The sequence below is a fragment of the Passer domesticus genome, chromosome 7, assembly GCF_036417665.1.
Source record: "Passer domesticus isolate bPasDom1 chromosome 7, bPasDom1.hap1, whole genome shotgun sequence".
Taxonomy (NCBI): domain Eukaryota; kingdom Metazoa; phylum Chordata; class Aves; order Passeriformes; family Passeridae; genus Passer; species Passer domesticus.
Genome location: NC_087480.1, coordinates 52,424,612 through 52,452,097, shown reverse-complemented (window position 1 = coordinate 52,452,097; position 27,486 = coordinate 52,424,612). Strand labels below are relative to the sequence as shown.

The following is a 27,486-nucleotide window of genomic DNA, read 5'->3' as shown; positions in this document are numbered from 1 at the left end:
CACACAATGCACACATGCACAACTGACAGAGTCACTTCACGCATCTTGGCTGGAGCCTGCGGCCATCCCGCTGCCCAGGATTGCCATGGCACTGTGCCCTGGCAGTGTGTGCAGGCTGCGTGTGGCAGTCCCCTGTGTGTGAAAACGCGTGTGGCAGGGATATGTGTGTGTGCGGGGATGCATGTGTGCCCACGGGGAGCCTCTGTGGGACCGCAGCTCCCATGTACCTCACATGTGCCACAAGCCTGTGCAAGCCTGCATATGCCCCTCCACGTCCACATGCCTGTGGGATACCAATGGTTGTGTGTGCCAAGTATGCCAAGTGCGTGCCCGAGTGCGCCAAGCGCAGAGTGTGCCCGTGCATGTCCATGCGTGCAGCATGCCCGTGTGTGCCGTGTGTAGCCGTGTGCCCACGCGTGTGTGTGTGAGTGTGTGAGTGTGTGTGTGTGTGTGTGTGTGTGTGTGTGTGTGTGTGTGTGTGTGTGTGTGTGTGTGAATGTGTGCCACACACAGCCCGTGTGCCCGCCGCACCGCGAGCGCTCCCGCCCTGCGCGGTGCCCGCGCTGCCCCCGGCGCGGCGAGGCGCGGTGCGGGTGCCGAGGCGGGGCGCTGGGGAGCGTGGCGGAGCGGGGGGCGGAGCACGGCGGCGGGGGCGAGGGGCGGTGCCAGCCCCCACCGACCTCCAAACTTTCATTAACTCGGCAGCACCGGCGGCGGCGGTTCCGGGCCTGCTGGAACACCGGCACTGACACCGACACCGGGCTGGGCGCGGCGGAGCGGCGCCCCCGCGGGCCCACCCGGCGCGGCGGGAGGAGCCGGGCGTCGGCATGGGCACGGTAAGGGGCGCGCACCTCCGCCGGCACCGGGTGCCCGGGCCGTCCAGCAGCCGTGTCAGCACCGGGGATGGGACGGGAGGAGGAGTGGGTGGGCTGCCGGAGAGGGATGAGAAGGGGACGAGGGCGGCGAGGGCCTCCGGAGCGGCGGGGTCGGGGACATCAGGAGCGGCACCGGGAGCGGCCACCCGTCAGGATGGTGTCGGGAGCGGAAGAGCGGGATAACGGGATGCGGGGCGGTCCCGCATCTGTTGCTCTCGCGGCGCGGCGGCGCGGTGCCGGCGGAGCGCGGGGGCGCGGCGCGCAGAGCGGGACCACCGCCGCCGCTCCCGGGGAGGGCGCCGGGCACCGGGGCGGCCCGGCTCGGTCACGGGCCGGGGGGGTTGGCGGTAATTTTCCACGGGCATGTGCCGGGGCGGGGCGGCGGAGCAGCCACCACGTGGCGGCTGATGTAACCGGGCCCCCCCGCCACCGTACTGCACCGGGCGGCGGCGGCGGGGGGAGCCGCGCGGCGGGCGCTGCCCGCGGAGCCGCCGCCGGAGCCGTCCCCGCGGGGCGGCACGGGAGCATGGCGGCGGCAGGCCGGCCCGCTTCTTGCCTTCCGCGGGCACCGGGGAACCCCGGCTGCCGTGGGCCCGGCGGATGCTGGCGGAAGAAATGGCCTCGCAGGTGGCAGCGGCTGCACCGGTGCATTGGGCCGCCCTGCCGCCGGGCGGGAAGGGACGGGGGCTCCATCCTTCGCTCGGACATCCCTGGCCTTCTGCTGGGTGCCGTGTGCTGCGTCCCCGCGACGAGGTGTGACATGCTGTACGGGAGCCCCTGTGGGTGCCCAGGTGTCCCCATTTCCACCCGTGCCGGCTCTGGGTACGAGCTGCGCTGCCCTCTGGTCTGTCATGGCATCTCGCAGCTGTAGGAGAGCCACCCCGTGGCACCAGTGCTTTGCATCCTCGTCCCTGCTGCGCTGTCCCAGCGGATGATGCAGCCTCGGGCATCCTTGCATCCGTCCCATTGCCACACCACCGCTGGCTTCGCGCTCGATCCTTGTCAGGCTGGGAGCCAATGTCAGCAGCACCTACGGTGCTCGTGGAGGCTTATCAGCACCTGGCAGACCCCGAGGGGAGTGGCAGCCGTCCGGCCCCTTGGGCACTCCCCCGTTCCCGGGGCACGGGATTAGTTCTAGGTGTGAATTCAGGGCCGCAGGAGGGTGGGTAGTGTTTGGCTGGCTGGTGGTAGGTTTGTGATGGGGAGGAGGTCTGGACACCGAGCCTGCACCTCCCACCTTTATGAGGACCCTGTGCCATGCAAGGAGCCGGATTTGTGGCAGTGATGACATCTCAGCTCCCCTGGAAATGCAGGCACTGCTGAGGAGGCATTGGCAGTGGGGTGCAGCATCTGCAATATCTGCCGGCAGCAGCCTGTCTGCTGGAGGGGCTGGGGGCTCGCGCCACAGCCCCTGGATTCCTGCCCCTTATCTACACTGCCCACGCTCCTTCCTTATGTCTTAAGGTCTCTGCTGATTGCTTCAGAGTCATGGCAGCCTGGGGATAGGCCCTGGGGTGTTTGACTGCTGGTGGTGGTCAGGGACCCTCAGTGCGGGTCAGGGGTCCTTCTACAGCCAGCAAGGGTACTGAGCACTGGTATGGGATCTGCAAACACCAGTGCTTGTTGCACAGACAATCAAACTGGTGTTTTGCAAGAGCGTCTGTCCCTTCCAGTGAGGTCAGGCCTCAGTGTTCCCCTGGGGCCTCCAGCAGCCCCAGGCTGGGGCAGGGTGAGGGCCGGGGAGACAGATGCCTGTGCCCGTGCCCTGTCCAGCAGCACCTGGCACCCGGCAGAGCCCAGCGGCTCGGCCCCCCTGCGCCGCACGTGCATGCGATGCACCGGGGCAGAAGGCAATCGTTTCCCATCTGTGTCCTGCGCGGCAGCTGAGCCCTGCGCTGGCCCCGCTCTGCGCCCAGTCCCGGCGCTGTCGTGTGCTGCAGCCACTTCAGCTTCATCTCTCGCTGGGGGAGAGCTCAAGGGGCCCCCGCTCCTGCCCGCGGCCCCTGACGCCCACCTGCCGGGGGGCCAGCAGCCAGCTGTCCGCAAGGTCGTCTGTCCACACCGGGTAAATCTTTAACTGCTTCTTGGGAAACACCTGGGAGCCGCCGCTCGTGTGGGTGCCAGGGGGTTCAGAGACGCTGCAGGGGCTGGGAGTCAGCAGAAAGAGACCCCGCCAGCAACACACCCAGCCCCAGGCACTGCGTCCTCCGCCGGGAGTCCTGCTACCCGCTGGGCAGGTAGAGGGGAGCGACTTGCCTGGCACAGCCCCCCATTCCTGGAGGGAGGGGGAGGCCTGGGGTGGGGATGTGCCCACCCCACCAGTCACATCTCTCTTGGTGTCTTCTCCTCTCTGCCCAGCTTGCTCTGCCGGTGGAGTGAAGGACACTAGTGCTGGTGCTGCAGCCAGCGTGACAGAGAGCGGGCAGGCACGGGACCCTGCACTGGGCAGCCAGCACCGTGCTCCAGCCTCCAGGAATGGCCGATAAGTGCAGCGAGGGGCTGCTGGTAAGTGCAGGGGTGTGGGGAGCGGGCTGGTGTGCACCACTGCCTCAGGGATCCGGGGAGCCTGGCGCAGGGAGCAAGACACTGGGGCTGTCGTATGACTTGGTGTGCCCTCCTGGGTTCTCCAGTTGGGGTTGTGGCACCATGGTGCTCTCCCAGCATAATGATTTTTGGGCTGATGCTCTCTCCATGAGCCTGTTGCCTGTGGGGCTCTTCGGGTGTGGTGTCTCGTTGTTCCTGGAGATGCTATCGCCTGTTTTCAGGCGCTCTGCCCAGCCTTATCACCCACCCCAGCTCCTCAGGCAGGCAATTCTACAGCCTGCTGTCAGCAAAGGGCGCAGATGTTCCTCCAAGCCAGGTGCCCGCTGAGAGGCACATTGTGGGTGCTTCTCCTTGCCTTCACCCAGTGGGCTCTCTGAGGCTGGGCTGGTAGAATGGTGCAATGGCAGGGGAAGGTTTCTCTGGGCACTGGTGTAGTGCCTGACCTTCCATCCTCAGGAGCAGTGTTGCAGGGTGCCGTGAGCTGCTGTGCACTTGCCTGCGCCAGGGGTGGATTTGGTGTTCTGGGCAGATGTGGGATGTGCCCACTGCATGTCTTTGTTGGGAGTCTGCGATGGCCCCATGCTTGTGGCAGTTCAGGTTCCTGTGGCAGGCTGCTGTGCTGCCTTGGGCAGGTGAGCCCCCAGGCTAGGCTGGGCAGTTTCCCTTCTTCCCAAAGGATAGGAGCTGAATGCTGAGATTGACACGGTCACCGGGCCCTCCCCTTCCCAGGGGGCTTCCTGAAATAGCTGCACACTCCAGCTGGAGGGCTGGGAGCCAGGGTTTGCCTGGGAAGCCAAGAGCCGGGGGAGCGGCATGCTCCAGCAAGTGCTTCCAGCGCGCCCGTGTGCACTCTGCCTGTGTGTCCCAGCATGGCCCCGCCGGCTGTGCCTGCAGCAGGGAGCCCAGCGCCCATCCTGCCCCCAACAGGGAAAGGGTTGGGGCAGCTGGTGGGATAGGAAGGCAGATTTCTTCTGGAGAAGCCCTGGGCTGGTAACAGGGAGGTGCTGAGGATATATCTGGGCACAGTCAGGGGTCTGTCGCGGCACTTCTGCACATGGTGCTTGCCATGACTCCCTGCTGTTGATGTTTTCTTGCTGTGACCGGAGCAGTCAGCATCGCACTGGGGCGAGGGCTGAGCCTGACACCCATGACAGGAGCCAGACATTGGAGTGCCCACCCACTCCCATAAATCTTTAACCCACTTCTCAGAAGTACCTGACCAGCCCACCCAGAGCCAGGGTGTCACTTGCAACAGGATCTGACACGTGTTGTGTTGGCCACTCCAGCTCTCAGACCTCTTCCTGGCCCTCCCCTGATTGCAGGGTGCAAGGATACCACTGCACAGGGCATTGCTGCTGTGGGGTCTGTGGGGAGAAGGGTAGGTTCCTGTGAGAGCATCCCTGCTCCTGAAGTGTCCCATTCCTGCATCTTGTGACCACCAGGAGGAACTGCAGTGGGCCAGATTCTGACCACTAAGCTCCCTGAGTCCCTGGGAAAGGAACATAATCTCCTTGGCCTGCCTCCAGGGCCCTGCCAGTAACCTCGTAAAGTTTGGTCCCTGCCTGTCCTCTCACCCCTGCCTGCAGGTGCAGCTCCCACCCCCACCACCCCCAGTCCGGCCGGGCTCTCACCATGCAGCCCCTGCCCAGCACTGTGTGCAGTGCCTGGGGCTGGACAAGTTTACAGTGCCTGCTGTGCCCCACCTGGGGAGGGACAGGGTGGGGCACAGCAGGCACTGTAAACTTGTCATGGAGGCAGCAGGTGGGTGATGTGCAGCTGTGCCTCAGTTTCCCCACCTGTCACCTGCGGCCTGGAGAGCAAGGGTGATGTGTACTGCTTTTGCAGGATCCGTGGTTTTGGGTGCCTCTGTGAAGCTCTGAATGCTTACTCCAGAACAGAAGGCAGTTGGGAGGCAGTGCCCACCCTACTTCTCCCAAGCTCCAGAAATGCTCTGACTGCGGATACCCAGTGGAGTGTGGTACAGCTCCAGGGGCTGGATCAGTCCCTGTGTAGCTGGGCAGAGGGGCTCCCTGTGAGCCACAGGGGAGGGCCTGACTGCCTCACCCTCCCAGGCCTTTCAGGACGTTTTGTTTTGTTGTCCTTGCGGTGCTTTGTTCAGACTCCAACACTGCCAGTGGCTCCTGACTCCCAGGGCTGCTTTGCTGGCACGGCCAGCCAGCCTTTGGCTGCAGATTGCCCAGCTCAGGTGGGTTCCTGCTGTCACCCAGCACCACCCTGACTACACGCTGGGGTGCTGCTCTCCCTGCACTGCAGGGGGGTGAGGGCTGGGGGGTCCCTGCCCGTTCCAGACAGCGGCGCGGTGCCACTGACCAGCGGCAGGAGCTGCGGAAGTGGCTTTTGGCTGCGGGAGCCCTTCCCGGAATACCAAGGGGCAGTGATGGGGGGGCTGGCGGGGGATTTTTCTGCCTGAACGCCCCGGGAGAATCATGTCTGCCCTGGTAGAATGGGGCCGGAGAAAGGCAGCCCTGTCGGGAAGCGCTCAGCTAGGCGATAGTGGCACTGGGACAGGTCCCTAGGCATCATTCCTACCCCAGCCACCCTGCAGCCGTGGCGGGGGGCTGGAAGACCTGTGGACCACCCCCCATGCACCCATCACCCCGTCTCTCTAGTTCAGCCCCAGGTCCACCAGTCAGCCAGGCTGGGGACCAGAATGCCAGGGTAGATGAGGGTCCTTTGTTTCTAGCAGTGTGCCTCCATGCAGCTGGCTGTCCCCTGTGTCTGCTGGCTGGGCTGCCAGGGAAGCAGCAGTTTGCTCCCACAGGGCAAGGCTGGCAAAGGGTCTGGCATCCCCAGGACAGGGCAGTGGGTCCTGCTGTGCTGTGCTCAGGCTGCTCTAAGGGGCAGGGGGTGCAACATACCCAGGGCAAAACATGGTGGTGGCACGCAGGTGGCCCAGGCAAAGTGTTGCAGCTGAACTGGTCATGGAGGGATGCCCACAAGGTGCCCACACACCTTGCAGGGTGTCTGGGCACAGAGCTGCCTGGCTGCGTGTAGGGCCAGGCTGAGATTACTGGGACTGGCACAGCATGGGGTGGCTCTTGGCTTGCACGTCTTGGGGGGCACGGTTGAGTGCTGCCATCCCATGGGTGGTACATGTCCCAAGCTACTGTGTGGCTGGTGCAGGAGGGGACAGGAACAAGCCCTGGGTGCTGGCATGTGGGAGGTTGAGTGCCCACCCCGCACACGTGTGCCGTTCACGTGTGCGCCCTTGGCCGTGCTGCCCGGACCCCAGATGGTCGCCCGTCCCCCCGCCCTCGGTGCGCCATCATGCGTCGCTGCCGCCTTGGCCACCCTCCCCAGCCGGGACGCAGGGCTGGCAGCAGCTGGGGCACCCCGAGCCTGGCTGCAGGGCACCCTCTGCCTGGCCTCCCGTGGGACACACCACCCCACCAGGGTCCCACCTCGCGCTGGCAGAGGGGTGAGCAGGGAGGCTGTGGGGTGCCTGGGCAGTGAAGGGGTCGTGGCGTAGCCCTCCTGCCAGCCAGATGGTCCCCCTCGGGGCAGTGACCTTGTGAGGGTTGCCATGGAGGCCCATGATGTCACCAATAGTATGACGTTGGGTGAAGTAGCATGGCACCAGGCTGGTGGTGTGCCAGCAGAAAGGCTTGTCCCTGTACCCCTATCCCCAAGCAGAGCCGTGTCCTGTTCCTGCAGCCCTTGAATGCCCAGGGTTGGGATTGGGCATGCAGGGCCAAGCTGCTGTGATGGGCATAAGGGCAGGAATGCGTGTGTGGGGCTCGGGATGCTGAGGCATGGAAATAGGGGGCTCTGAGGGAATGTCATCTTCTGCTATGCTCCAAGAGCAGCTCCTGGCCCCGGCCAGACGGGCAGCGGTGCCCGCAGGGAGGGCAGTGCTGCCCACTGGAGCGTGCAGGGCTGTGAGCAGCTGGACCCCACTAATGAGGCCTCATTAAGTGGGACAGGGCTGAGCCCGCTGTGCAGCCTGCTCTGCCCTGCCCTGCCTACAGGAGCCAGGGAGGGCACCTGGCTCGTGGGGGGTAGCAGAGGCAGGGCAGTGCCTGCGGGGTGGGCCGGGCAGGCATGGTGCCAGGGCAGGTGGCATGCTGGGGTGCCGGTGCTGCATCAGGGCGGGCAGCAGGGGGCCGAGCCTGGCTGGGAGGCAAGTGGGGAGCAGTGCCAAGCGCTGGAGGCAGTGGGCGGGGGAAGGCGGGAGGGCGGGTGGCTGCTGCTGCGCCGGAGCCCGAGGTGCCAATGAAGCTGGGGACTCACGGAGCCGTCCAGCCTGGGCCCCCGGATGGCAGCTGCGAGCAGCCAGGCCCCCGCGGACCCTCTCAGCAGGTCAGTGGGCAGGTGAGAGCAGGGTCTGGGGGGCAGAGTGGGAGGCGGGCCAAGTGGAGTGGTGGCCGTGCCAGTGCTGTCCCCCCACCACTCATGGTCTCCAAAACCCTTTGTACTGTCTTTGGGATGGTGGCTCTGCAGGGGGGAGCTGAAGCTGTAGATTTGTGCCATGGCATGCTGGAGAGGTGCCCCCAAGCCCTACAGCTTTCCATGTGGGGTGCTCCAGGGAGGGAGGGGAGAGTATGGCACCAAGCCCCTCCATGGCCTCAGTTGTGTTGGGAGCAAGAAGAGATTTCCTGGCAGTTGTGTGTTTGTTATCCCTGGAATCTACTGATTTTGCAGAAGAGGTGCACAGCACCTGGGTTGCAACTCAGTGCTGCAGGGGCAGAGCGTAGCAAAGATCCTCCTTGTCCCCCCCTCCCCTCTTCTCTTTCATGGGCATCAGTGAACAATGTCAAAATTGCCCCGTTTCCTCATGGCACCCCAGGGCAGTACTGGTGGCTCGCAGGGCGTGCTCAGGGCTGCCACTGGGGCTGGACAGCCTTCTGCACTGAGGGGTGGTGAAGGCAGTGTAATACTCCTGGGAAGTCCTGCGGTTTGGGCGTGCCTGTCATCACTGCATTACCCCAGCCCTGGGACTGTCCCCAGCACCCTGCCAGATTCCTTTTCTCCCACAACATGTCTCTGCTGCGCTGGGACACGGGCAAACATGGGGCTGAGCAGCAAAGGGAGAGGGTAAGGGAGAGTTAGGATGTGCTGGTGAGGCTGGCAGAGTCAGGATGCGCGGGGCACAGCAGCCTTGGATGCAGGGATGACACTTGTGGATTCGTTACCCCATGTACCAGGGACAAGGAGTGCAGGGCCTGATTGTAGGGCCCCCAGCACCCAGGATCAGTTGACAGTCAGCAAGGGTACCCAGGACACCCCTTCTCTAAGTGACTCCATCCCTTGGGACTCCCACCTCAGGCTGGGGTTCATCTGCCTCCAACATCCTGCACCCTTCTTTCTTGCCCTGGAAGAGGCACTATTGTGGTAAATGATGTAATTAGCATATTTTTCTATCTTCCAGCAGCCCCTGCCTAAAACAGCCGTGAGTTTGTTGCCATCACCATGGCAATGAGCAATGACATCAGGGGTACTGGTACCCTCTGCTGGCATTGCAGGAGCAGCCCTGACAGCCCTCTAGTTGGAGGCTGCAGGGCACCCTCTGGAGAAGTTGGGGGTCCCTCACTGGTTCATGGGGGCTGGATAAGGTTTGTGCCCCACAGAGGGCTGGGCTGGCATACCCCGTGTGGACAGTTTGAACGGGGGAAAAAAGAGGAGGGGGTTCATGCTGGAGATGCCTCCCATGAGGACATCCCTTTCCAGTTATCGACCCTGCCACCACAAGCTCACCAGCCATAAATCAGGGCCCCTTAGGGAAGTGGGGCGCATCCGGGCACCCCAGCCAAGCTGCCATTGTGTGAGTCGATGCTGCTTAGCATGAGAAAGACCTTGGTGCCAGGCAGGGTGATGGATGATGCCTGCTTTGCTGGGCTGGGGAAGTTTTGGCCGTGATGTATGGGGGGTTCCCTGGGGAAGGGGAAGGAAGAATGCCCTGGGCACCCCGAACGTCTCCTTTTGGGATGTTTTGGAGATTCCTTTTTGGAACTTCCCTTCTGGGGACATTTGGGGTGCCTGTGGCATCCTTCCTCCTCCGTGATGTTATCATCCAAGCCAGGCATCCTTTGAAGCTGCATTGGGTTACATGCACAGAAAATCTGGGGCCTGGGAGCAGCACCTGGTCCCTCCAGAGACAGCACTGCTGCTGGGTGGCACCTCTCCCTTTGCAATCCAGCTCTGTCCCCTTCCCAGAGCAGGGAAGGGGGGGAATTTCATCTTCCCAGATGTCTGGGTTCTCTCTGTCCACCTCCCTGGGGTTGGGAGGGTGGTTAATGAGTGTAAAGGACAGGATGACCTTCCTAGATTTGGGGAGGGGGGGTTGTAGTGAGCTGATGGGTGAGCATGCAAGTGTTTGCGCACGTGTGCTCGCTTGTGCATGCATGGACACACATGTGGCTGCCCCCTTATTGGGGACAAGTGCACCAAAGCCCAGTGCTGCAGGAAAGGAGGAGGGAGCAGCACAGGCCTGGCAGTTTCATTGCACTGGTACTCAAATTTGGGGTGCTCCATGAGGCTTGGGAGTGAAGCCAGGCTGACCTGAGTAGAGCGGTGTCTTGGAACAGGGATGAGGTCCCCCGTGGGCAGCAGGGCTCCTGGCTGAGCCGGGGCCATACAATGTATCTGGTGCCCTCACCAGACCCTCGGTCAGGGAGGCTGGAACATTGCCCCCGCTCCTGCTGGCTGTGCTGCTCATTAGGAGCCTCGTTAGTACGAGCAGCTTAATCAGAGGCTTCCCGATCAGATCAGTCTGCTCGAGTGGGCAGTGTGCCCTGGCATGGGGACACTGCCAGTGTCCTGTCCCCGCTTTGGGGACCTCTGACTCCTGCTCTTGCACAGCACCCCACAATAAGAACCTCTGCTGGGTGGGAGGTCCCCCAGCACCTGGAGCTGCTGTGAGCTTATTTCCGATGGCCCCTTGGCTCACAGAGTCGGGTGGGGGCTCTCCGGTTGCCCGGCCGGGCACAGCGGCGTGTTGCCCCCCCAGCCCTGCCCGCGGTGCCCCGCGATCCCCCCGCGCCCCTCTCCTGCGGCCCCGCAGCCCCCCCGCAGCCCGCGGCGCGTGCGGGCCCCGCTCGCAGCAGATGGCTTTGTTTGGCAGCGCGGCGCCAGAGTCGCTGGGCATCACGTCCCGGCTGCGCCGGCCCTAATCAAATGATACGGTTAGGTGCACCGCGCCTGCTGCTGCGCCCCGCCGGCGTGAGCAGATCCAAAGTGACGGCTCCCGTTTGTGGCCCGCTCACCGCCGGCCTCGGCCATTGTGGGGGGCAGCTGGGGGAGAGGCATGAGGTGGGCATGGGCGCTGGGGCGTGCGTGGTGGTGAGACCAGCACCGTGGAGTTCCAACAGGCTCCTAGGGGTGCTGCACCCTGTGCTGCTCCTGTAGGAGCCTGGGTGCGGTGGGACTATGGACTGGCAACCAGCACCCTCACCCCGTGCACCCATCCATCACCTGGCCTCAGGTGAGGAGGGCTCGGGGCACCTCTGCGTTGCAAAATGCCATCTACCCTCAGCTTAACCTGCCAGAGCTCCACAGCATCCATGCAGGATATTAGTACAACCCCAGGGCTGTGCTGGGACAGAGCCATGGGGTGATGGGTGCCATCCCTGCTGGGGTGACAGGCACTCATCTGCTTTGTTGTTGTCCTCCTTGGTGTGAGCTCACATTGTGTGGCAGTGCACAAAGCGCCCTTTTTTGCCCCCTCCTGCCCCCCCAGTCCCCTGTAGTGAGAGACAGCTGGGCACTGGGGCTGTCCACTCCAGGGACCCAACTTCATGGGACCCCCTGTGAGCTGCCCCAAGCATGGTGCCCTTGCTTAGTGCTGAGCTGGCAGCAGGACCCTGGTTAAGCAGGGTGCTTTTTCTGGGGGGTACCCAGGCCCCTGCCAGCTCAAGTCACTGCACCTCGCTTCCCATTGAGAGGGGCTTCTGCTTCAACCCGGGGGTCCCGCAATTTCCCCCCCAGTCGTGGGCAGTGGCCACCCAGCAGGACCTCTCTCACTGGGCACAGGGAGGGGGGGCACGAGAACAGAGGCCCCTTTGTGCTCTGGCGCCTGGACCTGCTTTGTATGAGTTGCAGGCTCTCCCTTTGCTGCAGCCGGGCTCTGGGCAGAGCCATTCACTGGGGGGGGCCCGACACCGCTGCCCTCCCCCTCCTTGGCACTGCCTGTGCGTGGCGGGCGGCGGGGACAGGCAGGGGGGCAGGATGGGGAAGGATGCCGGGGACCTCCCAGCCCCGCTCGGCGGCTGTCACCCTTCCAATGGGGCCAGCAGGGGGGTCCCCAATTGACACATCCCATGGCATCTCTCCGCAGAATGGCGCTGTGCCCGGTGAGCAGGGCAAGCAGGAGAAGAGCGTCAAGCGCGGCAACTGGGGCAACCAGATCGAGTTTGTGCTGACCAGCGTGGGCTATGCCGTGGGCCTGGGCAACGTCTGGCGCTTCCCATACCTCTGCTACCGCAATGGGGGAGGTGGGTGTCAGGGGCCGGGGGAGTGGGGTTCCTCTGGGCAGGTGTGGGGGTGTCCACCCCAGCCCCGCGTGGTATTTCTTGGGGTGGTGCAGGGCGTGGGAAGCACAGCCGTGCCTGGGGTTAGTGTTCACTCATCCTCTGATTCCTGCTCATCAGGTGCCTTCATGTTCCCCTACTTCATCATGCTCGTGTTCTGCGGCATCCCCCTCTTCTTCATGGAACTCTCCTTTGGGCAGTTTGCCAGCCAGGGTTGCCTTGGCGTCTGGAGGGTCAGCCCCATGTTCAAAGGTAAGGAGTTGCCTGTCCGCACTGGCACAGGCCAGCATGGGACACCTGCTGTCACAGTGACCCTCACACACTATGGGGTGCATGCACACCTCTGGCACATCACATGGCCCAGACCTGCACACGCATGCCCTGCACATAGATCACAGTCTGCATTGCCCTGGTCCCCTGTGCACATGCCCACCCTGGCTACGCTGCCCTGCACAGCTGCCTGGCATCCCTTGCACGCATTACACGTGCCCCTGCACGCGCGTCGCATCTCCTGCGCAAGCCCCAGCCCTGCGCTGGCATCCGCTGCAGGCATTACACACACATCCCTGCATATGGCACACGTGTCCCCAGCACATCACTCTTGCAGAGGCCGCTCGGGTCCCCTGAACACACTGTGGCATGTCCAGCTGTGGGTGTGCTTCTGCAGTCATCTCCTGGTGCATCTCCTGGCTTACGGCTGTGCTCCCGTGCTGCTGGCTCCCCTGGCCCACACCTCCTGCAGGCTGCCTGCCAGGTGACATGCCCACAATGTCATGTCTGAGTGCAAGCAGCCCATACACACACTCTTGTGTGCCCTGCACGGTGGCATGCTGAGCCTAGGGTGCACTTCCCTGTGCTCATGTGGCCTGTCACATGCTGCCAGATAACTGCAAGCCTAAAGTGACTGTAGCCAGGGGTGACCCCCATCCTGTTTTTCTCTTGGGCTGCAGACCCCAGGGGTTTGCCTGCAGCCTGTATGTATTGCCACGTGTCCCAGAGGACCCTCAGAACCACTAGGCTCGTTTGGAGGTAGAGGATCCCATGCACAGTGCTCCTTACACCTGAGCTGCAGCATGGCTGCAAGGCTGCTGGCAGCATTGCATGCAGCCCCCTCCTCCCATGCCACAACCCCTGGTGCTGTGCGCCGTGCCCGTGCCGCCGCACCCTGCCGCTCACCCCTCCCCGGTGCTGTTCCCAGGCGTGGGCTACGGGATGATGGTGGTGTCCACATACATCGGGATCTACTACAACGTGGTGATCTGTATTGCCTTCTACTACTTCTTTGTGTCCATGACGCGCGTGCTGCCCTGGACGTACTGCAGCAACCCCTGGAACACGCCCGACTGCGTGGGGGTGCTGGACGGGAACCTCTCCAGCCGTGCTGCCCTCAACATCACCCAGCTCCTCAACACCACCCAGAAGCGCACCAGCCCCAGCGAGGAGTACTGGAGGTACCAGGGCCTGGGATCAGGGGTGTGGGAGGTGGTGATGGTTGGGCCCCACTGACGCTGCTGCCCCCTCCCCGTACAGGAGGTATGTGCTGAACCTGTCGGATGACATCGGGAACCTGGGCGAGGTTCGGCTGCCCCTCCTGGGCTGCCTTGGTGTCTCCTGGGTCGTTGTCTTCCTCTGCCTCATCAAGGGCGTGAAATCCTCGGGGAAGGTACCTGTGTGTTCCCTCTCCGGGCTCCTCCCTGGGGGTGTGGACATGCCTTCAGGATAGATGGCCGTGGGCCGTGTCTCCTCTAGGCATAGCCCCACCCCTACTGGGAATGAACCTCCCTTTGTGGACATGTTCCCAATCCCTTCTGGGCACATCTCCTCCTCTTTTAGCATTGTCCCTACCCTCTATGTGCTCCTCCCACTCTGGGAAAGGCCACACCCCTTTGACCTGGCCACATCCCTTCTGGACACCGCTCCTCCCATGTGGCCATGGTCTCACCTTCTTCAGGATAGTCCCTTCTCTAGACCATATCCTCTCCTCCTGGTCTGTCTCTCCGCGCTCTGGACCATAACCCCAGTCCACAGTCACACCTTAGCCATACTTGCCTGTGTCCCCACCCCGCCGCCATCCCCCCCTCACTGAGGTGCTGCCCCACAGGTGGTGTATTTCACGGCCACCTTCCCCTACGTGGTGCTCACCATCCTCTTCGTGCGCGGCATCACGCTGGAGGGGGCCGTCACTGGCATCATGTACTACCTGACGCCCCAGTGGGACAAGATCCTCAATGCCAAGGTGAGCAGGGACGAAGGGTGGCGGGCAGCAAGGGCTGAGCGGGGCTGGGGGCACAGCACTGACCATCCCACTGCCACAGGTGTGGGGTGACGCAGCCTCACAGATCTTCTACTCGCTGGGCTGTGCCTGGGGCGGACTCATCACCATGGCTTCCTACAACAAATTCAACAACAACTGCTACCGGTGAGTGCCCAACTGCAGTCCCCCAGCCCTGCCACTGCCCGCGTGTCCACTGCCGCCCTGACTCCTCTTCCCATAGGGACAGCATCATCATCAGCATCACCAACTGTGCTACCAGCGTCTATGCTGGCTTCGTCATCTTCTCCATCCTGGGCTTCATGGCCAACCACCTGGGTGTGGATGTCTCCAAGGTGGCTGACCACGGGCCAGGCCTGGCCTTCGTCGCCTACCCTGAGGCCCTCACCTTGCTCCCGATCTCACCGCTGTGGTCCATTCTCTTCTTCTTTATGCTCATCCTCCTGGGGCTGGGTACACAGGTAGGTCATGGAGGGGCCAGCATGTTCAGATGGGGTGGCGTGGTGGGGCCAAGGTGGTGACATGCTGCCCGCTCTGCCCCCTGTGTAGTTCTGCCTGCTGGAGACTCTGGTCACGGCCATTGTGGATGAGGTGGGCAACGAGTGGATCATCCGCAAAAAGACCTTTGTAACTCTGGGAGTGGCGGTGGCTGGCTTCCTGCTGGGCGTCCCGCTCACCACACAGGTATGTGACCATGGGGCTGTTGCCACGGGGTGCCATTGCCATGGCCACTTTCATCAGCCACATCCTCTTCGTTGCCACTGTGATGGTAGTGACAACCAGGGCCTGGTCTTGCCACGCCAACACTGGGGATGGTACCCAGAATTAAGTGTCTCCATGCTGACTCTGGCATCAGGCGTTGCCGTGCCAGCTGTGGTGGCGGTATCCGAGCTGCGTGTTGCTGGCACAGTCAGCATGGCTGTGCTGGTGCCCTGCCAGCAGCAGTGGTGCCACACCGTGCCAATGTGTCTGTCTTCCAGGCGGGCATCTACTGGCTCCTGCTAATGGACAACTACGCCGCCAGCTTCTCCCTGGTGGTCATCTCCTGCATCATGTGCGTGGCCATCATGTACATCTATGGTAGGTGCAGCTGCCTGCAGCCAATCGGATGGTAGGGCTGATCCAGCCAGCCAATGGGGAGGGGTCTGCCTGAACAGCTGGCCAATCAGCAGTTTGCTCTGTGTTGCATCAGGGAGGCTGTTGCCCAATCAGGAGCTGGGGATGGCGCTGGGGCTGGAGCCGCGTGGGTGGTGAGGGGGCTCCGGTCACCACCAGGGCTGATGGTCACATTTCTCCCCAGGACACCGCAACTACTTCAAGGACATTGAGATGATGCTGGGCTTTCCTCCCCCACTCTTCTTCCAGATCTGCTGGCGGTTCATCTCACCTGCCATCATATTTGTGAGCATTTTAACCATGGGGCATTGGGCTGAGGGAGGAAGGAGCAAGGAGCTCACCTGGACATGGCACTCCCTGGAGAGGAGGGTGCTGGGCTCAGGAGACCAGCAATAGGGCAGAGCAGGGAAGTTGTGGGTGTACAGAGCAAGCTGGCTGATCCTGCCTATCCCTTCCCAGTTCATCCTGGTCTTCACAGTGATCCAGTACCGGCCCATCTCCTACAATGAGTATGTCTACCCTACCTGGGCCATCAGCATCGGCTTCCTCATGGCACTCTCTTCCGTCATCTGCATTCCCATCTACGCCATCTACAAAGTGTGCCGTTCTGAGGGGGACACACTGCTTGAGGTGGGTGTCCAGGGGCTACACCCCTTTGTCTATGTCCCACCTGGGGCTGACCTCACTGGAACTGTCAGCAGTGGCTGTGTGCAGGCAGGGTGCATAGGGCACCACATGTTTGTGCACCCCTGGAAGCTGCTGGCATGTTGGTGCAGACCGGGGCAGGGCAGCATGGTGAGTGCTAATTTTGTCTCCATCCTCTCCCTTTCTAGCGCTTGAAAAATGCTACCAAGGCAAGCAAGGACTGGGGCCCAGCTCTGCCAGAGCACCGCAGTGGGCGCTACGCCCCGGCGTTCAGCCCTTCCACTGAGTCCCACCTGGAGGTGCAGCCCCTGCAGCCAGAGAAGGGCCAGAGTGAGGCAGCGGCTGCATCCCCCGTGCAGGGCAGCAATGGCTCAGCCCACAGCCAGGACTCCAGACTGTGACCCCCCACAATCCCCGCGCCCCCTCTAACCCCTCTTGCACCTTCCGCTGGCGGAGCCTGGCTCCGGGGCGCACCGGACCATGGGGGCTCTCAGCACCCATCCCCGAGACCCCCCCACCTCCTCGCCGGTTAACCCCTCCCGCCCCTGCCCCCGTGGCGTTTGTTAACCCTCGTGTTTACGGTAACCTTTGTGCTCGACGCTGGGACAAGAGAGGAGGGGGCACAGCCCCGGGAGGGCTGGGAGCCAGAGGCACTTTGCAGGAGCCTTGACCTGGGGGTATGCACAGGATGGGGGGGTGGGATGCTCCCAGGCTCCCACCCCCCCTTCCCTAAGCCAGGCAGCCTGCCCTGCCATGGGGCACCCTCCTGACCTTCCCCTGGGGAGGACATGGGGTGGGACCAGGGTTGGGCATGCCAGGATTGCCCGCGGCCTGTGTGTGCACAAGGCCATCATGGCATGGATTGGCACTGCGGGGACCCCCAGCCTGGGTGCATGCCCACTGTGGCTCAGAGCCTACTGGGTCTCACAAGTGGTCATACCCAGGGGTGCTGCCAGGCACGAGGCCAGCACAGGGAGATGGGGGCAAGCATGTTGCTTGCACCGGCAGGGGGATCTGATGGCACAAGACACAAGCACTTAGAGCACACGTGTGTACACGTGTGTGTCCCTCACAGACACAGCATGGGCACAGATGTGGCGTACATGGGCACGCACATATGCACGGTACGCCCGGGCTGTGCAGGCAGTGAGCTGGGATGCTCCCCTCCATGCACCCCTCCACCCTGTGGCCCCACTGGGGTCTGTGGGTGCCCTTCTGGGTGGCCAGGCATCGCCTGCAAAGCTGGGCACAGCCACAAGCAGCGTGGGCACAGCCCAGTGCTGCTGCCTGCCCCACAGTGGGGCAGGAGGCTGGGAGAGTACTTAAGCCTGGCCGGGGGGTAACCAGACAGGGATGAGGTCCAGCTCTCCCTGGCAGCCCCAGCACTGGCAGGGGAGGACCCTCCATGGTGCTAAGGGGGAGCAGGATGGACCGGCCTCCCCCAGCTGCTGCTTAGCAGGAGGTACCAGCGGAGACACGAAGGGCTGCACCAGCCCACTCGCTCCGAGCCAGCTGGGGATGCTCAGTCCCCAGTCAGTATTAGTGGAATAGGATGCACTGGCAAAGGCCGGGTGGTTTTAAATCTGTCTTCCAGCTCCAGCCAAAGGGCTTGGAGCTCTTGATTTGGGGTGGATGGGATGAGACCCTTCCTACCCCGCTTGCTCCCCTCCCAGCCAGCACCCTGTGCTCCCTATGCTGCAGCCCCGAGGCTGGCACAGGGACACGGCACAGCTCGGCACGGTGGCGGGAGGCAGTGGGCGGCGAGCCCCAGCAGGATGTTCCAGCTCCCCGTCCCGAGCCCCCCGTCGTGCCGCGGCGAGGGGCGGAGATCCCGCATGGTGCCCGTGCCCTGCCCCTCGAGTCACGCCGCTACTCTTCACCTCTAATTGTTAGCAATAACGCGTTGTCCCTGGGCAGCGCTGCCTGTGCCAGTGTCCCTGGGCAGCGCTGCGTGTGCCAGTGTCTCTTCTGGTGTAGAGTTCTAAAGCATTCTAGATTTTAATGAGATTTATATTCCTGAGGTTGTGTCCTGCTGTGCCCTTCTTTGGGAACCATGTTGGGGGAGGGAGGGGTTGAAGAGTGGGGGACCACATTTAATTGGGTGCAGGTCTTTGCACTCAACAGCCAGCTAGGTCCTGGGGCATTCTCCTTCACCCTACCTGGGCGTACAAAACCAGCTGGAGGTAAGGCAGAGGATGGAGGATGGGCTTATTCCTGCTGGAGAAAGCATTGTACCGAAATGGACAGGAGGGCAGCTGGCTTTGCCCTGTACACTTTGCCCTAGGCTGGTGCCTTGTTAGCCTCCCTGCATTGCTGAGTGAGCTGGGGGATCCCCCAAGGGGTGGAGGGGGTGAAGCAGCGGCTCTGCCTTCCCTCCAGCAGCTGGAGGTGGCAGACAGGACTTCCCCTCTGTACTCCACAACCCCACTTCCTCATCAGATGGTGTTTTCTCCCACCCCCACAAAGCCTGCCAACTTTTCAAACTTTTATTAAATACAAAACCCCCGGTCTCTACGACCGAACGCTGCATTCAATGTACGCTGAAAAAAGGGTCAGACATTCAAATGTACAAAAGTCGCCGGTGCCCCCCAGCCCTGGCGAGCTGCCCTGCTCCCATCCCCACTGCTCCCAGCCCCCCGTGGAGCGTCAGGGGTGCTGGGGCTCCCAGTCCCAGGGAGGGGCACAGGGCTCCTGCCCTGCATGGTCCCGGCCTCTCCTGCCTGCAGCCCCCTGCCCCTGGCCTGGAAGCGGGAAGGCAGACAAGGGGAGACCTCAAGGAGAAGATTCCCTCCCTGCTAGAGGGGGGCTGCACCAGCCCCCACCAAGAGGCGCTGGGGGGTTCAAATCAGCCCTATTTCCCCCACCAAAGTGGGGAGGGCAGGTGCAGGCAGGGGCTGCACACACACACACACGGCACCTGCCTTTGGGGAAGGGGGATGGGATACAGCTGCCATCCCCCCAGCCCTGGGGAAACTGAGGCACAGCGAGGGGCATTCACTAATCAGAGGTCTCTGTTTGGCAGAGCTGAGACAGGGCCCAGCTCTAAGCACCAGACTAAAGCAGAGGAAGACAGCAAGCCACGTCTGTGTGCCCAGCAGCATGGGCAGTGCCTGGCCAGGGCAGCAATCTCGCCCTGATCCTGCCTGCCTGGGGGCCCCAGGCTGCTCCCATCCCCAGCTGGGGCAGCAATGGCTCCAGCGCTGGTAAAGGGGGAAGCCTGCACCCCACTTCTCACAGCGCTGGTGGGAACCCTCCAGCTCTCACAGAGCAGTGGGATTTCACCATCCCCACCCAGGGTGCAGGCAGGAGCTGGCATGGACTGGGAGCTCCTTGCCAGGCCTGGGGTTGCCCCCTCCCTCTGTGCCAGGAGCTGCTTGCAGGGCAGCCGGGCTCATCCACCAACACACCACGTATGGGGCAGGGGTCCTGCAAACACACTCGTGGGGATGGGGGAGACAGAGGAATCCTAGGGACCAAAGGGCCGGCTGGGGGGCAGCCGTCTCCAGAAGGCAGCAGAGTAGGGAGAAAACATCCCTGTCCAGTCACGGCTCTTGAGCTGGGGCAAGACCCGCCATGCCAAGCCTAGGCACAGGGCTGTTCCCAGTGGCAGGAGCCCTAGCCGCGGGCCAGGCGGGGCGGCGGCCTGCCGATCTCCACCGTGATGTTGGTGTACATGGGCTGGCGGGAGATCTCCACCAGCCGGTACTGCAGCGAGCTGATCCCATCCCGCTTCATCGTCATTTTGGTGTTCTGGATCTTGGTGAATCTGGTGGAAAGAAGAGCAGGATGAGGATGGAGGGATGTCTTGTTGCAGTGCCAGTAGTGCTGGACCTCTGAGGGGGTGAGCAGCCAAGTGATCGCCCAGCTGCACCAGCCCTGTGGCTCACTCACCTCTGCGGGTTGGGCTCATTGTGTTTGTCACGTTCATGCTTAATCATGCGGTACCTCCCAATGCGGATGTCGGGCCTCGACACCTTCATGCCATTCAGGGATATGCTGGGGGCCAGGAGAAGGGTGGGATCAGTGTGTGGGACATTCCCCAGTCCAGAGACCTCCAGGGTCAGACCCCAGGGAAAATAAACCTGTCCCTGGTTAAACAAAGCTGTGCCAAGCCAAGATGAGCAAAGCCAGACCCCACCCAGGCCAGTGTCATGACCAAGGGTGCCACATGCCCCATGGCAGAGCGCCCAAAGCAACACTCCCATCCAGGGACCGACAGCTGCATTCAGCCTGTGCCGCACACAGGCAGCCATCCATCCCTCCCTCCCTCCCTTCCTCCCGCTGTGGCCCCTGCCCTTTACATTCCCTGAATGCCTCTGCCTAGCCCTTCCCTTGGAGCCCTCCCCTCAGATGGAGGGCTGCCTGAAGCTCTGCCAGAGCTCCACACACTTCTTGTCCCCCATCCTGAGCCCACCTTGTGTGGAAATCACAACCGTGCCACATGTCCAGGGCTCCCACAAAGGTGTTTTGCTAGTCTGGCCATTACAGGCTGGTTACACCCCACTGGCTGCACACTGCTTCCCTGGGCAGCACCATGGGGGAACCCATGGGAGGTGAGGTGGCCATTGCCCAGCTCTGGCACCCAACACAGTGTGTGGGGGGATTTGGGCTTTGCTCAGCTTGCAGCTGTACTGCTGCCTGCCGGCTGCAGGCAGGAATGACTGTGTGGCTTCTGCATGGCCAGCACTGAGGTGTTTCCAAGTTTTTAATCTCAGCCCTGGACACATGCAAGTCTAGCATCCCAGCCCCTGTATGGAGCAGAGCCCACAGGAACACCATGCTGCAGGCTTCAGCCACAAGAGAGGCAGAGGGGTGTCCTGCAGCCCCCCAGCACTCTGGGAAAGGCCAGTTCCATCCATGAGGGTCACCCCAAAGCTGGAGTGTAATTCAATCCCTCCCTGACATGTGGCATGGCCCATGTACATCTCCCACAAAACTGGGAACACCAGTGCTGTCAAGAGTGCTAATTCAGTGCTTGGTGGGGAGCCTGGTACACCCCAACCAGTCAGTGCTAGTGAGGGGCTGGGCACCTACCGATTAAAGATGTCATCGTCCTCTCCTCCCCAGCCCCAGTACTCATTGGGAAAGCCATTGATCTTCAGGAACTGGGACTTGCTCAGCCCAGAGACACCGCCAAAGTAGCCAGCATAGGGCAGCCTGCAAGTTGACAGCAAATGGGTCAGCCCCAGGAATAGGCAAAGATGGAGGTGAGCCCCATGGGGACCCCCAAATACAAGTACCAACCCTTTCTGGTGTCACCCTCCTACCCAGGGTTCTGTGCTCTCCACCATCTCAGGTCCACAATTCGAGCCATTGACCTCATGTCTGCCCCAGGTGGCAATCCAGGGTGGTTGCCCCGATGTCATCCCAGAGAGATATTCCAGCCCTGCCTGTGCAAAAACACCCCAGCACCCCAGGGCACCCACCTGAACCCAAACTTGTCCATGCCAACAGCAAAGTGCCGTGGCTGCTCGTAGCAGCGATAGAGGTTGCGATCGTCCATGGGGATGAGATCCACGTCGCTGAAAATGAAGCAGTCATACTCCTCATCGTCCTTGAGTGCCTCCATGAATCCCACGTTGAGCAGCTTGGCCCGGTTGAAGGTGTCTTCACCGAACTGCAGGGCAAAGCTCAGCAATGCCTGCTTGTCCACCCCAGCCCTGCCACCCCTTGCCCCTGCCCCCTCACCTGGTTGATGATGTAGATACCATAAGCCACCTTCTGCCGGCGCAGGATGGGGTGCAGGTAGTGCAGCCAGTACTTGAGGTGGTGCTCGCGGTGCCGGAAGGGGATGAGGATGGCCACCTTCTGCCGGGGCAGGCAGTCTGGGGGGGTGTACTTGCCACCCTGGCGCACATCAGGGTTCTCCCGCTGCACTCGCTCCATGCTCATGGGAGAGCTGAACTCGATGAGCAGGCGCCCAACTGTGAGAGGGAGGGCCGGGCAATGCCCACAGGACAGGACATGGTCAGGGTCATGGTCACCTGCTGCTCCTGCCCAGAGTGGTAAAGCAAACAGCGAGGGGGACCCGCAAGGGGGACCGGCACTGCTGAGGGCAGAGAGCACTCAGAACCTTTCCTAAACCAGGGCGGAGAGACTGGGCTATCAAAACCTGAAACCAGCTATCTTGATACTGTTCCAGGCTGGGGTTTCTCTACTCTTTCATGGGAAAGCCATGCCCAGGGCCCAGGGGATAAGGATGTCAGCCATGAGCACCCACCTTAGCCCCATGTTCAGAGCCAGAGCCCAAATTCATCCCCAATGCTCACCCAGCATGTCTCACCTAAACCAGGAGGTGTCTCCTGGCAGGGCTGCAAGGGCTTCTCAGTGGCAGACTGGTTGGTGCTGGGCTTGGCGCTGGGGGATGGGGCCTCAGCACCGGCTGGCCCGTAGCTGGGAACGGTGCCGTTGGGGCGGGAAGAGTTGGAGAAGGGGTGGGCGCGCGAGGCGTTCCTGGCATTGAAACGGCTGAAGAAGTCCAGGTGCTGCGCGTAGACGTCAAAGTAGAGGATCATGATGATGACGAAGTGGAGCAGGCAGAGCAGCAGCACAGCCTTGCAAATCCTTTCCAGGGTCACCCCCAAGAGCAGCCTGGTCATCTTCTGGGCACGGGCAGGCGGACATGTGCGCTTGGCGGGGCAGGGGGGCGGCTCCAGCCACGGTCCTGATCCTGCCAAGACACCTCACGCTCAGGACACCAGGAACCTGAGCCGCCAGCACAGCCCAAATGACACTGGGACAGCAGGAGTCACAGGCCTGATGCAGACGTGAAGGGCTCGCAGGCTGGTATGCCAGAGAGCACCCCAGGGGGAATGCTGCACCTGGAGCCCTGCTCTGAAGGCACAACCATGAAGATATGAGAGGTCCTCAGCCCCACATAGCCAATCACCTCCTCACTTTCCCAGGCCACATTCAGAACAGGATAGATCCACTCCCCTTCCCTTTTTCCCACCCAGACAGAGTATGCAGACACCTCCAGACATGCCACAAAGAGCCTCCATGGAGACTGAGCCCTTGACAAAGGCTACATTCTCCAAAAACATGGCCAGCCTGGGATGTCGCAAGAGCACCACAGGTGTCCCCACCAGCCACCCCTTTCTGAGGCACCCCACTTCCCTGTTCTCCATCACGCTCCTTCCCCAAAGAGCTACACCCCAGCAGCAGCACCAAAGCAGGGCAGCAATGAGAGCCATGCCAGGCCGAGCCGAGCAGCACATCCCAGCTCCTCTGAGCCAGGGTCCCCTGCCACACGCAGGGGGATCTGGCATACAGCCAGCAGGGCAGATCCTCTCCCCTCCTCCTGGGAGGATGGTGAGGCCTCCTGGGACACTGGCCTGCTGGAAGTCAGGGTTCCCTTATCTCCCACATGACGCCTGGAGCCGGGCCAGAGCCCTGCTGGGAAGCCAGCTGGGAGAGTCACTAGAGAGTCCCAGAGAAGTCAAACGATCCAGCCTTTCCCAGCCCTGCCACTGCCCAGGCCACAGCACAGCCATGCACCCCAGTTCCTGCCCTGAACCCTGCCCTGCTGGTCTCTGCTTTTAGGGAAGCTGCTAGGACACAGCAAAGCAATCACAAGGGACAGGCACCGGGGTTCACAAAGCCCCGAGGATCTCGGGACAGGCCAGAGCTGCTGCATGGTCCCTGGAGAGACCTTGGTGGCTGGGGATCTGCAGCAGGTCCCCCAGCAGGAGTGCAGGTAGCACCCAACAGGACTGGCAACTGGCCACTGGCAGCTGCCAGCCCTGTCCAGTGGGGCTCCCCAGGGAGCACAGGGCACTGAGTGGCAGATGTGGCAGTGATGGCCACACTGGATGGGTGTGGGGATCGGAGCTGAGGTGTGAGGGAGGATCCTTCACCCAGCCCTGCTCTGGGGTGTCCTCTCCCAGTCACGGGACTGACCCTGGCAGGCCCTGGAACCCACCACGGGCAGGGAGGTGCTGAAAAGGCTCTGAGCCCAACGCCCCAGCTATGTCTATCCTCCCTTTGCAGGATGCAGAGCAGTACCCCTGTGGACAGGGGGGTCCTGGCATGTGTCGGCAGCACAACCCCACATTCAGTTTTTTCTGGGTAGTAGCCCTTTGAAGAAAAGCTGGCTTTGCTGTTATTGCTCAGACTTCTCCCTCTGATCTCAGTGCCTAGTCACCCCACACAGGCCGTGACATGGGGACCTGTCTGGCCAGAAACCCCCCCAAACCTGGGCAGTGCATGGAGTGGTGGTGCCTCAACAGCCAGATGGGGACGCAATAGAGAAAAATCAGAGCTGGTTTTAGGGGCCCTTTGGTAGAATGGTCCATGAGGCAAGTAGGGAGTGACACTCAGCAAGAACAAAAGCAAAGCACTCCATCAAGCAATGGCCACAGGACACCATGAACATGAGTGGGCCTAAACTGCTAAGGAGGAGGTTATGAAATATGATGCCATCTCCCCCCACCGCAGCATCTGTGCGGGGTGTGAGAGGCCAAAAGCAACCTGGGGATGGGGAGCTGGTCCCCAGGGTTTCAAGCCAGTGCAGTAAGTGCCATGGTGATGCTCCTTTTGCAGGGGATGCTCAACCCCGTGCACTCAATCCTTCTTCCCACGAGACATCCCAGGGCTGGGAGAAGGGAGGCACGGTGGGAGCCGGTGGTCCCGATGCCCTAAAGGTGGCAACCTCTCGGCCAGAAGTGGGGCGAGGGGCCGCATTCAGCACAACCAACACTCCCCTACCCTCTAATTTTTCCCAGTTCCCGACACATGCAAAAACTTATCTAAAAAAATAAGAAACAACCTCAAAACCAGGCTTTTCCCCGAGCCGGAGCGGTGCCGCCCATCAGTGACCGGGATCGCATCCCCGGGTGGCACCGCGGGCCTCACCCGCCCGGCCAGGCCTGCCCGCGCCGCTCCACTCACCGCGGCCTCGGGGCTGCCGCGCCGCCCCGGCGCCGGTCAGCGGCCCCCGCCGCCGCCTCCTTCTCTTCCTCTTCCTCCTCTTCCTCCTCCAGCCCCGGCCGCCGGCCCGCGGGCTCCCATGCCCGGGGCTGCGGGGGGCCCAGCCGGCCGGGCCGCCGCACCGCCGAGAGCCGCAGGGAGACGGGGCCGCGCCCGCACGCCGGCTCCGCCCGCCGCCGCCGCACCGGGCGGGGCCGCCGCCGCCGCCCGCCCCGGAGAGCCGCGGGCCGGGAGGGCAGCCCCGGGAGGGCAGCCCCGGGAGGGCAGCCCCGGGAGGGCAGCCCCGGGAGGGCAGCCCCGCAGGCACCGGGGCCCGCGGGTCCCGCGGGTGCGGACACGCCCGGGGCTGCGCGATGCCTCCGGTGCTCAGCCCTTGGCCCCAGGCGCGGCTCCGGGAACCCTCCGAGCACCCCCGGGACACAGGCACAGCGCGTCCCGGCCTTTCTTCGTTCCCTTGCTCCTTGTCGCCGGCAGGCAGCGCTTCCACGGACCCACCTGCGGCGACTCCCACGCTCCCGGCCGGTGGTGCTGGCTCAGCGTCCCCTGCAACGCATTTGTGGCTCCTTCCCCGCCACACCACCCTTTCTGTGTTTCATTGCTAGGAAACACTGAGACTCACACTCTCCTTACCACAATGGCATCAGTGACAGACTGTGGTTTGGTCCCACCACAAGGTTGGCTCACCACAAGTAGTTTGTGCACTGTCTGCTGCCTTCCCCTTCTATCACCTGTTCAGCTCCCTTCCCCAGCACTTCTGCCTGTCTAGAGCAACCCTGTCCCCCGAGCCCCCTCCTCCTCCCAAGCCTGGCTGCTCACCCAAGCAAGGGCTTTCCAGCTCCCTTCTGCAGACCTTTCAGAAGAGAACCGAATGGCACCTACCCAGCCCAGCCCTGTTTCCACCCCTGCAAACAAGCCCTGCTGAAATCAGTCCAACTCTTCTCCAGCTCTTGGTTTGGCTCCTCAGCAGGTGGTATTTTTCTCATCCATACCTACACATGGTTACCAAAATATCTTTTAACTCCTGCTGCTTCTAAATGAGATGAAGTGTAAGATCCTGGAGCCTTGTTTAAGCTTTTTTTTTTTTTTTTTTTTTTTTTTTTTTTTTTTTTTTTTTTTTTTTTTTTTTTTTTTTTTTTTCCTCTGCTTGAGCAGCAGGTGTTTAGCAGGTGTTTAGTCCAAGCCCTGGAACCCAAGAGTGCACACCTAGAACCACAGCGCATGCTCACCTTATCACTGCTGGCTGTGGTAGGAAGGCTGTGGGTCACGTTGAGAGTAGCCCTGATGGGTCTCACATCCTTGTAAGAGGTCTATGGGCAAGTCTGGAGCCCATTCCCCTGCCAAAGCTGTGATATGCACAGGCAGGATTGGGAGAGTGGAAAAGCACCTCACAGAGGCACATTTCTGACAGCAGATGCATTTCTATCTGGGCAGGGCAGGGCAAGGCCCATCCTGAAAAAGAAGTGGGTGAATCTTTCAAGACAGCTGCTAACCAGGAAGATTATTAACCCATAAAGCAGCTTCTCTAACTCCAGCACAGCACAGCCCCTCCAGCTCCAGGCATCTCCTCACTGAGCTTGGTGTGGGTTTGATGAAATGGCTATGCAGCTCCCACACAGAACAGGCAAAAGTCTGCCCACACCTGACACTCTTTCTTCAAACCAGGCAGGGCCCAGTTTGTGTCCTGCCACTACACACACCTCACATTGCTCCAGCCACAGGGGACATCCAGCACAGCCAGCAGGTGCTGTGGCTTGGTTTTCCCCCCACAACTGTCATGCACCCAGGGCTGAAATACACTGCAGCCCCAAAACTCATAGGACAATCTGGAACAGAGGCAGGAGAGCAGCAGATCTCAGGGGGTCATGCAGAGGCAGCTGCCCTAGCTCAAGGGCAAGAATCAGCTGGCTCCAGCAGGCTCACTGCTGCCCCAGCCTGTGGCATCCACATGGCAAGAGAGAAGGGCAGCTCTAGGGGTGCATCTGCTCTGACACAGCACTGGAAGATCAGTGCTTTCTCTATAAAGGTATACTGGGAGAGGAACAGTATGAGGGCCTTGTGCTGGACACAGCAGATGCAGCAGCCCCCAGGCTCTCTGCAGAGCACATGCAGAAGGACCTTGTTCTTCCCTTCCCCCAAGCAGCAGATGAGCTGGAGGTCCAGCTGTCTACAGCCAGCTTCCCCACACTATTCAGTACAGCCAGGGACAGGGAACAGAGCCAGCACAAAGTGTCCCCAGCCCTGGGACCTCTACCTGGATGGAAGGGCACTGCAGACTGGACAGCCCCAGCACACAGACAACAGTCACACCAGGGAGCTGCTGGCTGGAGGATGTCCTTTGAAGGGGCAAAAGTTTCAACTTGTCTGTTCAAGTGAAACAAGATGCACTTGTCTGTGCAGCTCCCCAGCTGCACAATGGAGCTATGGACACTGTGTACATCCCCCCTACACTAAACTACCTGGATGAGAGTTGAAAGGCTCAGAGCAGCTTGTGTTGGGCTCACGTTGGGCTGCTAGGAGCCTGGCAGAGGCAATTCAGAGCTGCCTGCAGCCTGTTCCAACAGCCTTGTACCTGCTCCAGGCAGCAAGGCACAGCTCTGCATTCCCACAGCCCAATGAGGGT

General features: G+C 61.9%; 2 protein-coding genes across 5 annotated transcripts; one reads left to right on the top strand and one right to left on the bottom strand.

The window, feature by feature from the left end:
* The first annotated feature begins 653 nt into the window (after positions 1–653).
* SLC6A9 (solute carrier family 6 member 9) lies at positions 654–17,958 on the top strand. Of its 4 annotated transcripts, XM_064428665.1 has the most exons (14): positions 654–836; positions 3,234–3,380; positions 11,713–11,869; positions 12,026–12,157; positions 13,104–13,356; positions 13,436–13,568; positions 14,007–14,141; positions 14,221–14,324; positions 14,401–14,638; positions 14,727–14,861; positions 15,158–15,257; positions 15,478–15,578; positions 15,753–15,923; positions 16,127–17,958. In XM_064428665.1, exons 2-14 carry the CDS (start codon positions 3,351–3,353, stop codon positions 16,337–16,339), a joined length of 1,902 nt encoding a protein of 633 aa, XP_064284735.1. In that variant the 5' UTR covers positions 654–836; positions 3,234–3,350; the 3' UTR covers positions 16,340–17,958. The 4 variants fall into 4 exon arrangements, with proteins under 4 accessions (XP_064284735.1, XP_064284736.1, XP_064284734.1 ...); XM_064428666.1 differs by lacking the exon at positions 3,234–3,380 and having other exon boundaries at positions 655–836; XM_064428664.1 differs by lacking the exons at positions 654–836; positions 3,234–3,380 and adding an exon at positions 7,606–7,739.
* Positions 17,959–18,410: 452 nt separating this feature from the next.
* B4GALT2 (beta-1,4-galactosyltransferase 2) lies at positions 18,411–25,033 on the bottom strand. Its single transcript, XM_064428667.1, has 7 exons — positions 24,828–25,033; positions 22,222–22,608; positions 21,627–21,862; positions 21,365–21,555; positions 20,973–21,095; positions 19,830–19,934; positions 18,411–19,704 (listed from the first exon to the last, which is right to left on the bottom strand). The coding sequence occupies exons 2-7, from the start codon at positions 22,535–22,537 to the stop codon at positions 19,554–19,556; spliced, it is 1,122 nt and encodes a 373-aa protein (XP_064284737.1). The 5' UTR covers positions 22,538–22,608; positions 24,828–25,033; the 3' UTR covers positions 18,411–19,553.
* Between the last annotated feature and the right edge of the window lie 2,453 nt (positions 25,034–27,486).

Coding starts and splice junctions, on each gene's coding strand:
- SLC6A9 (XM_064428662.1), top strand. CDS start 7,653: ATGAAGCTGGGGACTCACGGAGCCGTCCAGCCTGGGCCCCCGGATGGC. Junction 13,357..13,435: donor CCCAGCGAGGAGTACTGGAG/GTACCAGGGCCT, acceptor CTCCCCGTACAG/GAGGTATGTGCTGAACCTGT. Junction 14,142..14,220: donor ACAAGATCCTCAATGCCAAG/GTGAGCAGGGAC, acceptor CCACTGCCACAG/GTGTGGGGTGACGCAGCCTC.
- B4GALT2 (XM_064428667.1), bottom strand. CDS start 22,537: ATGACCAGGCTGCTCTTGGGGGTGACCCTGGAAAGGATTTGCAAGGCT. Junction 19,935..20,972: donor GACGATGACATCTTTAATCG/GTAGGTGCCCAG, acceptor CCTGGCCCCCAG/CATATCCCTGAATGGCATGA. Junction 19,705..19,829: donor AATGAGCCCAACCCGCAGAG/GTGAGTGAGCCA, acceptor TCTTTCCACCAG/ATTCACCAAGATCCAGAACA.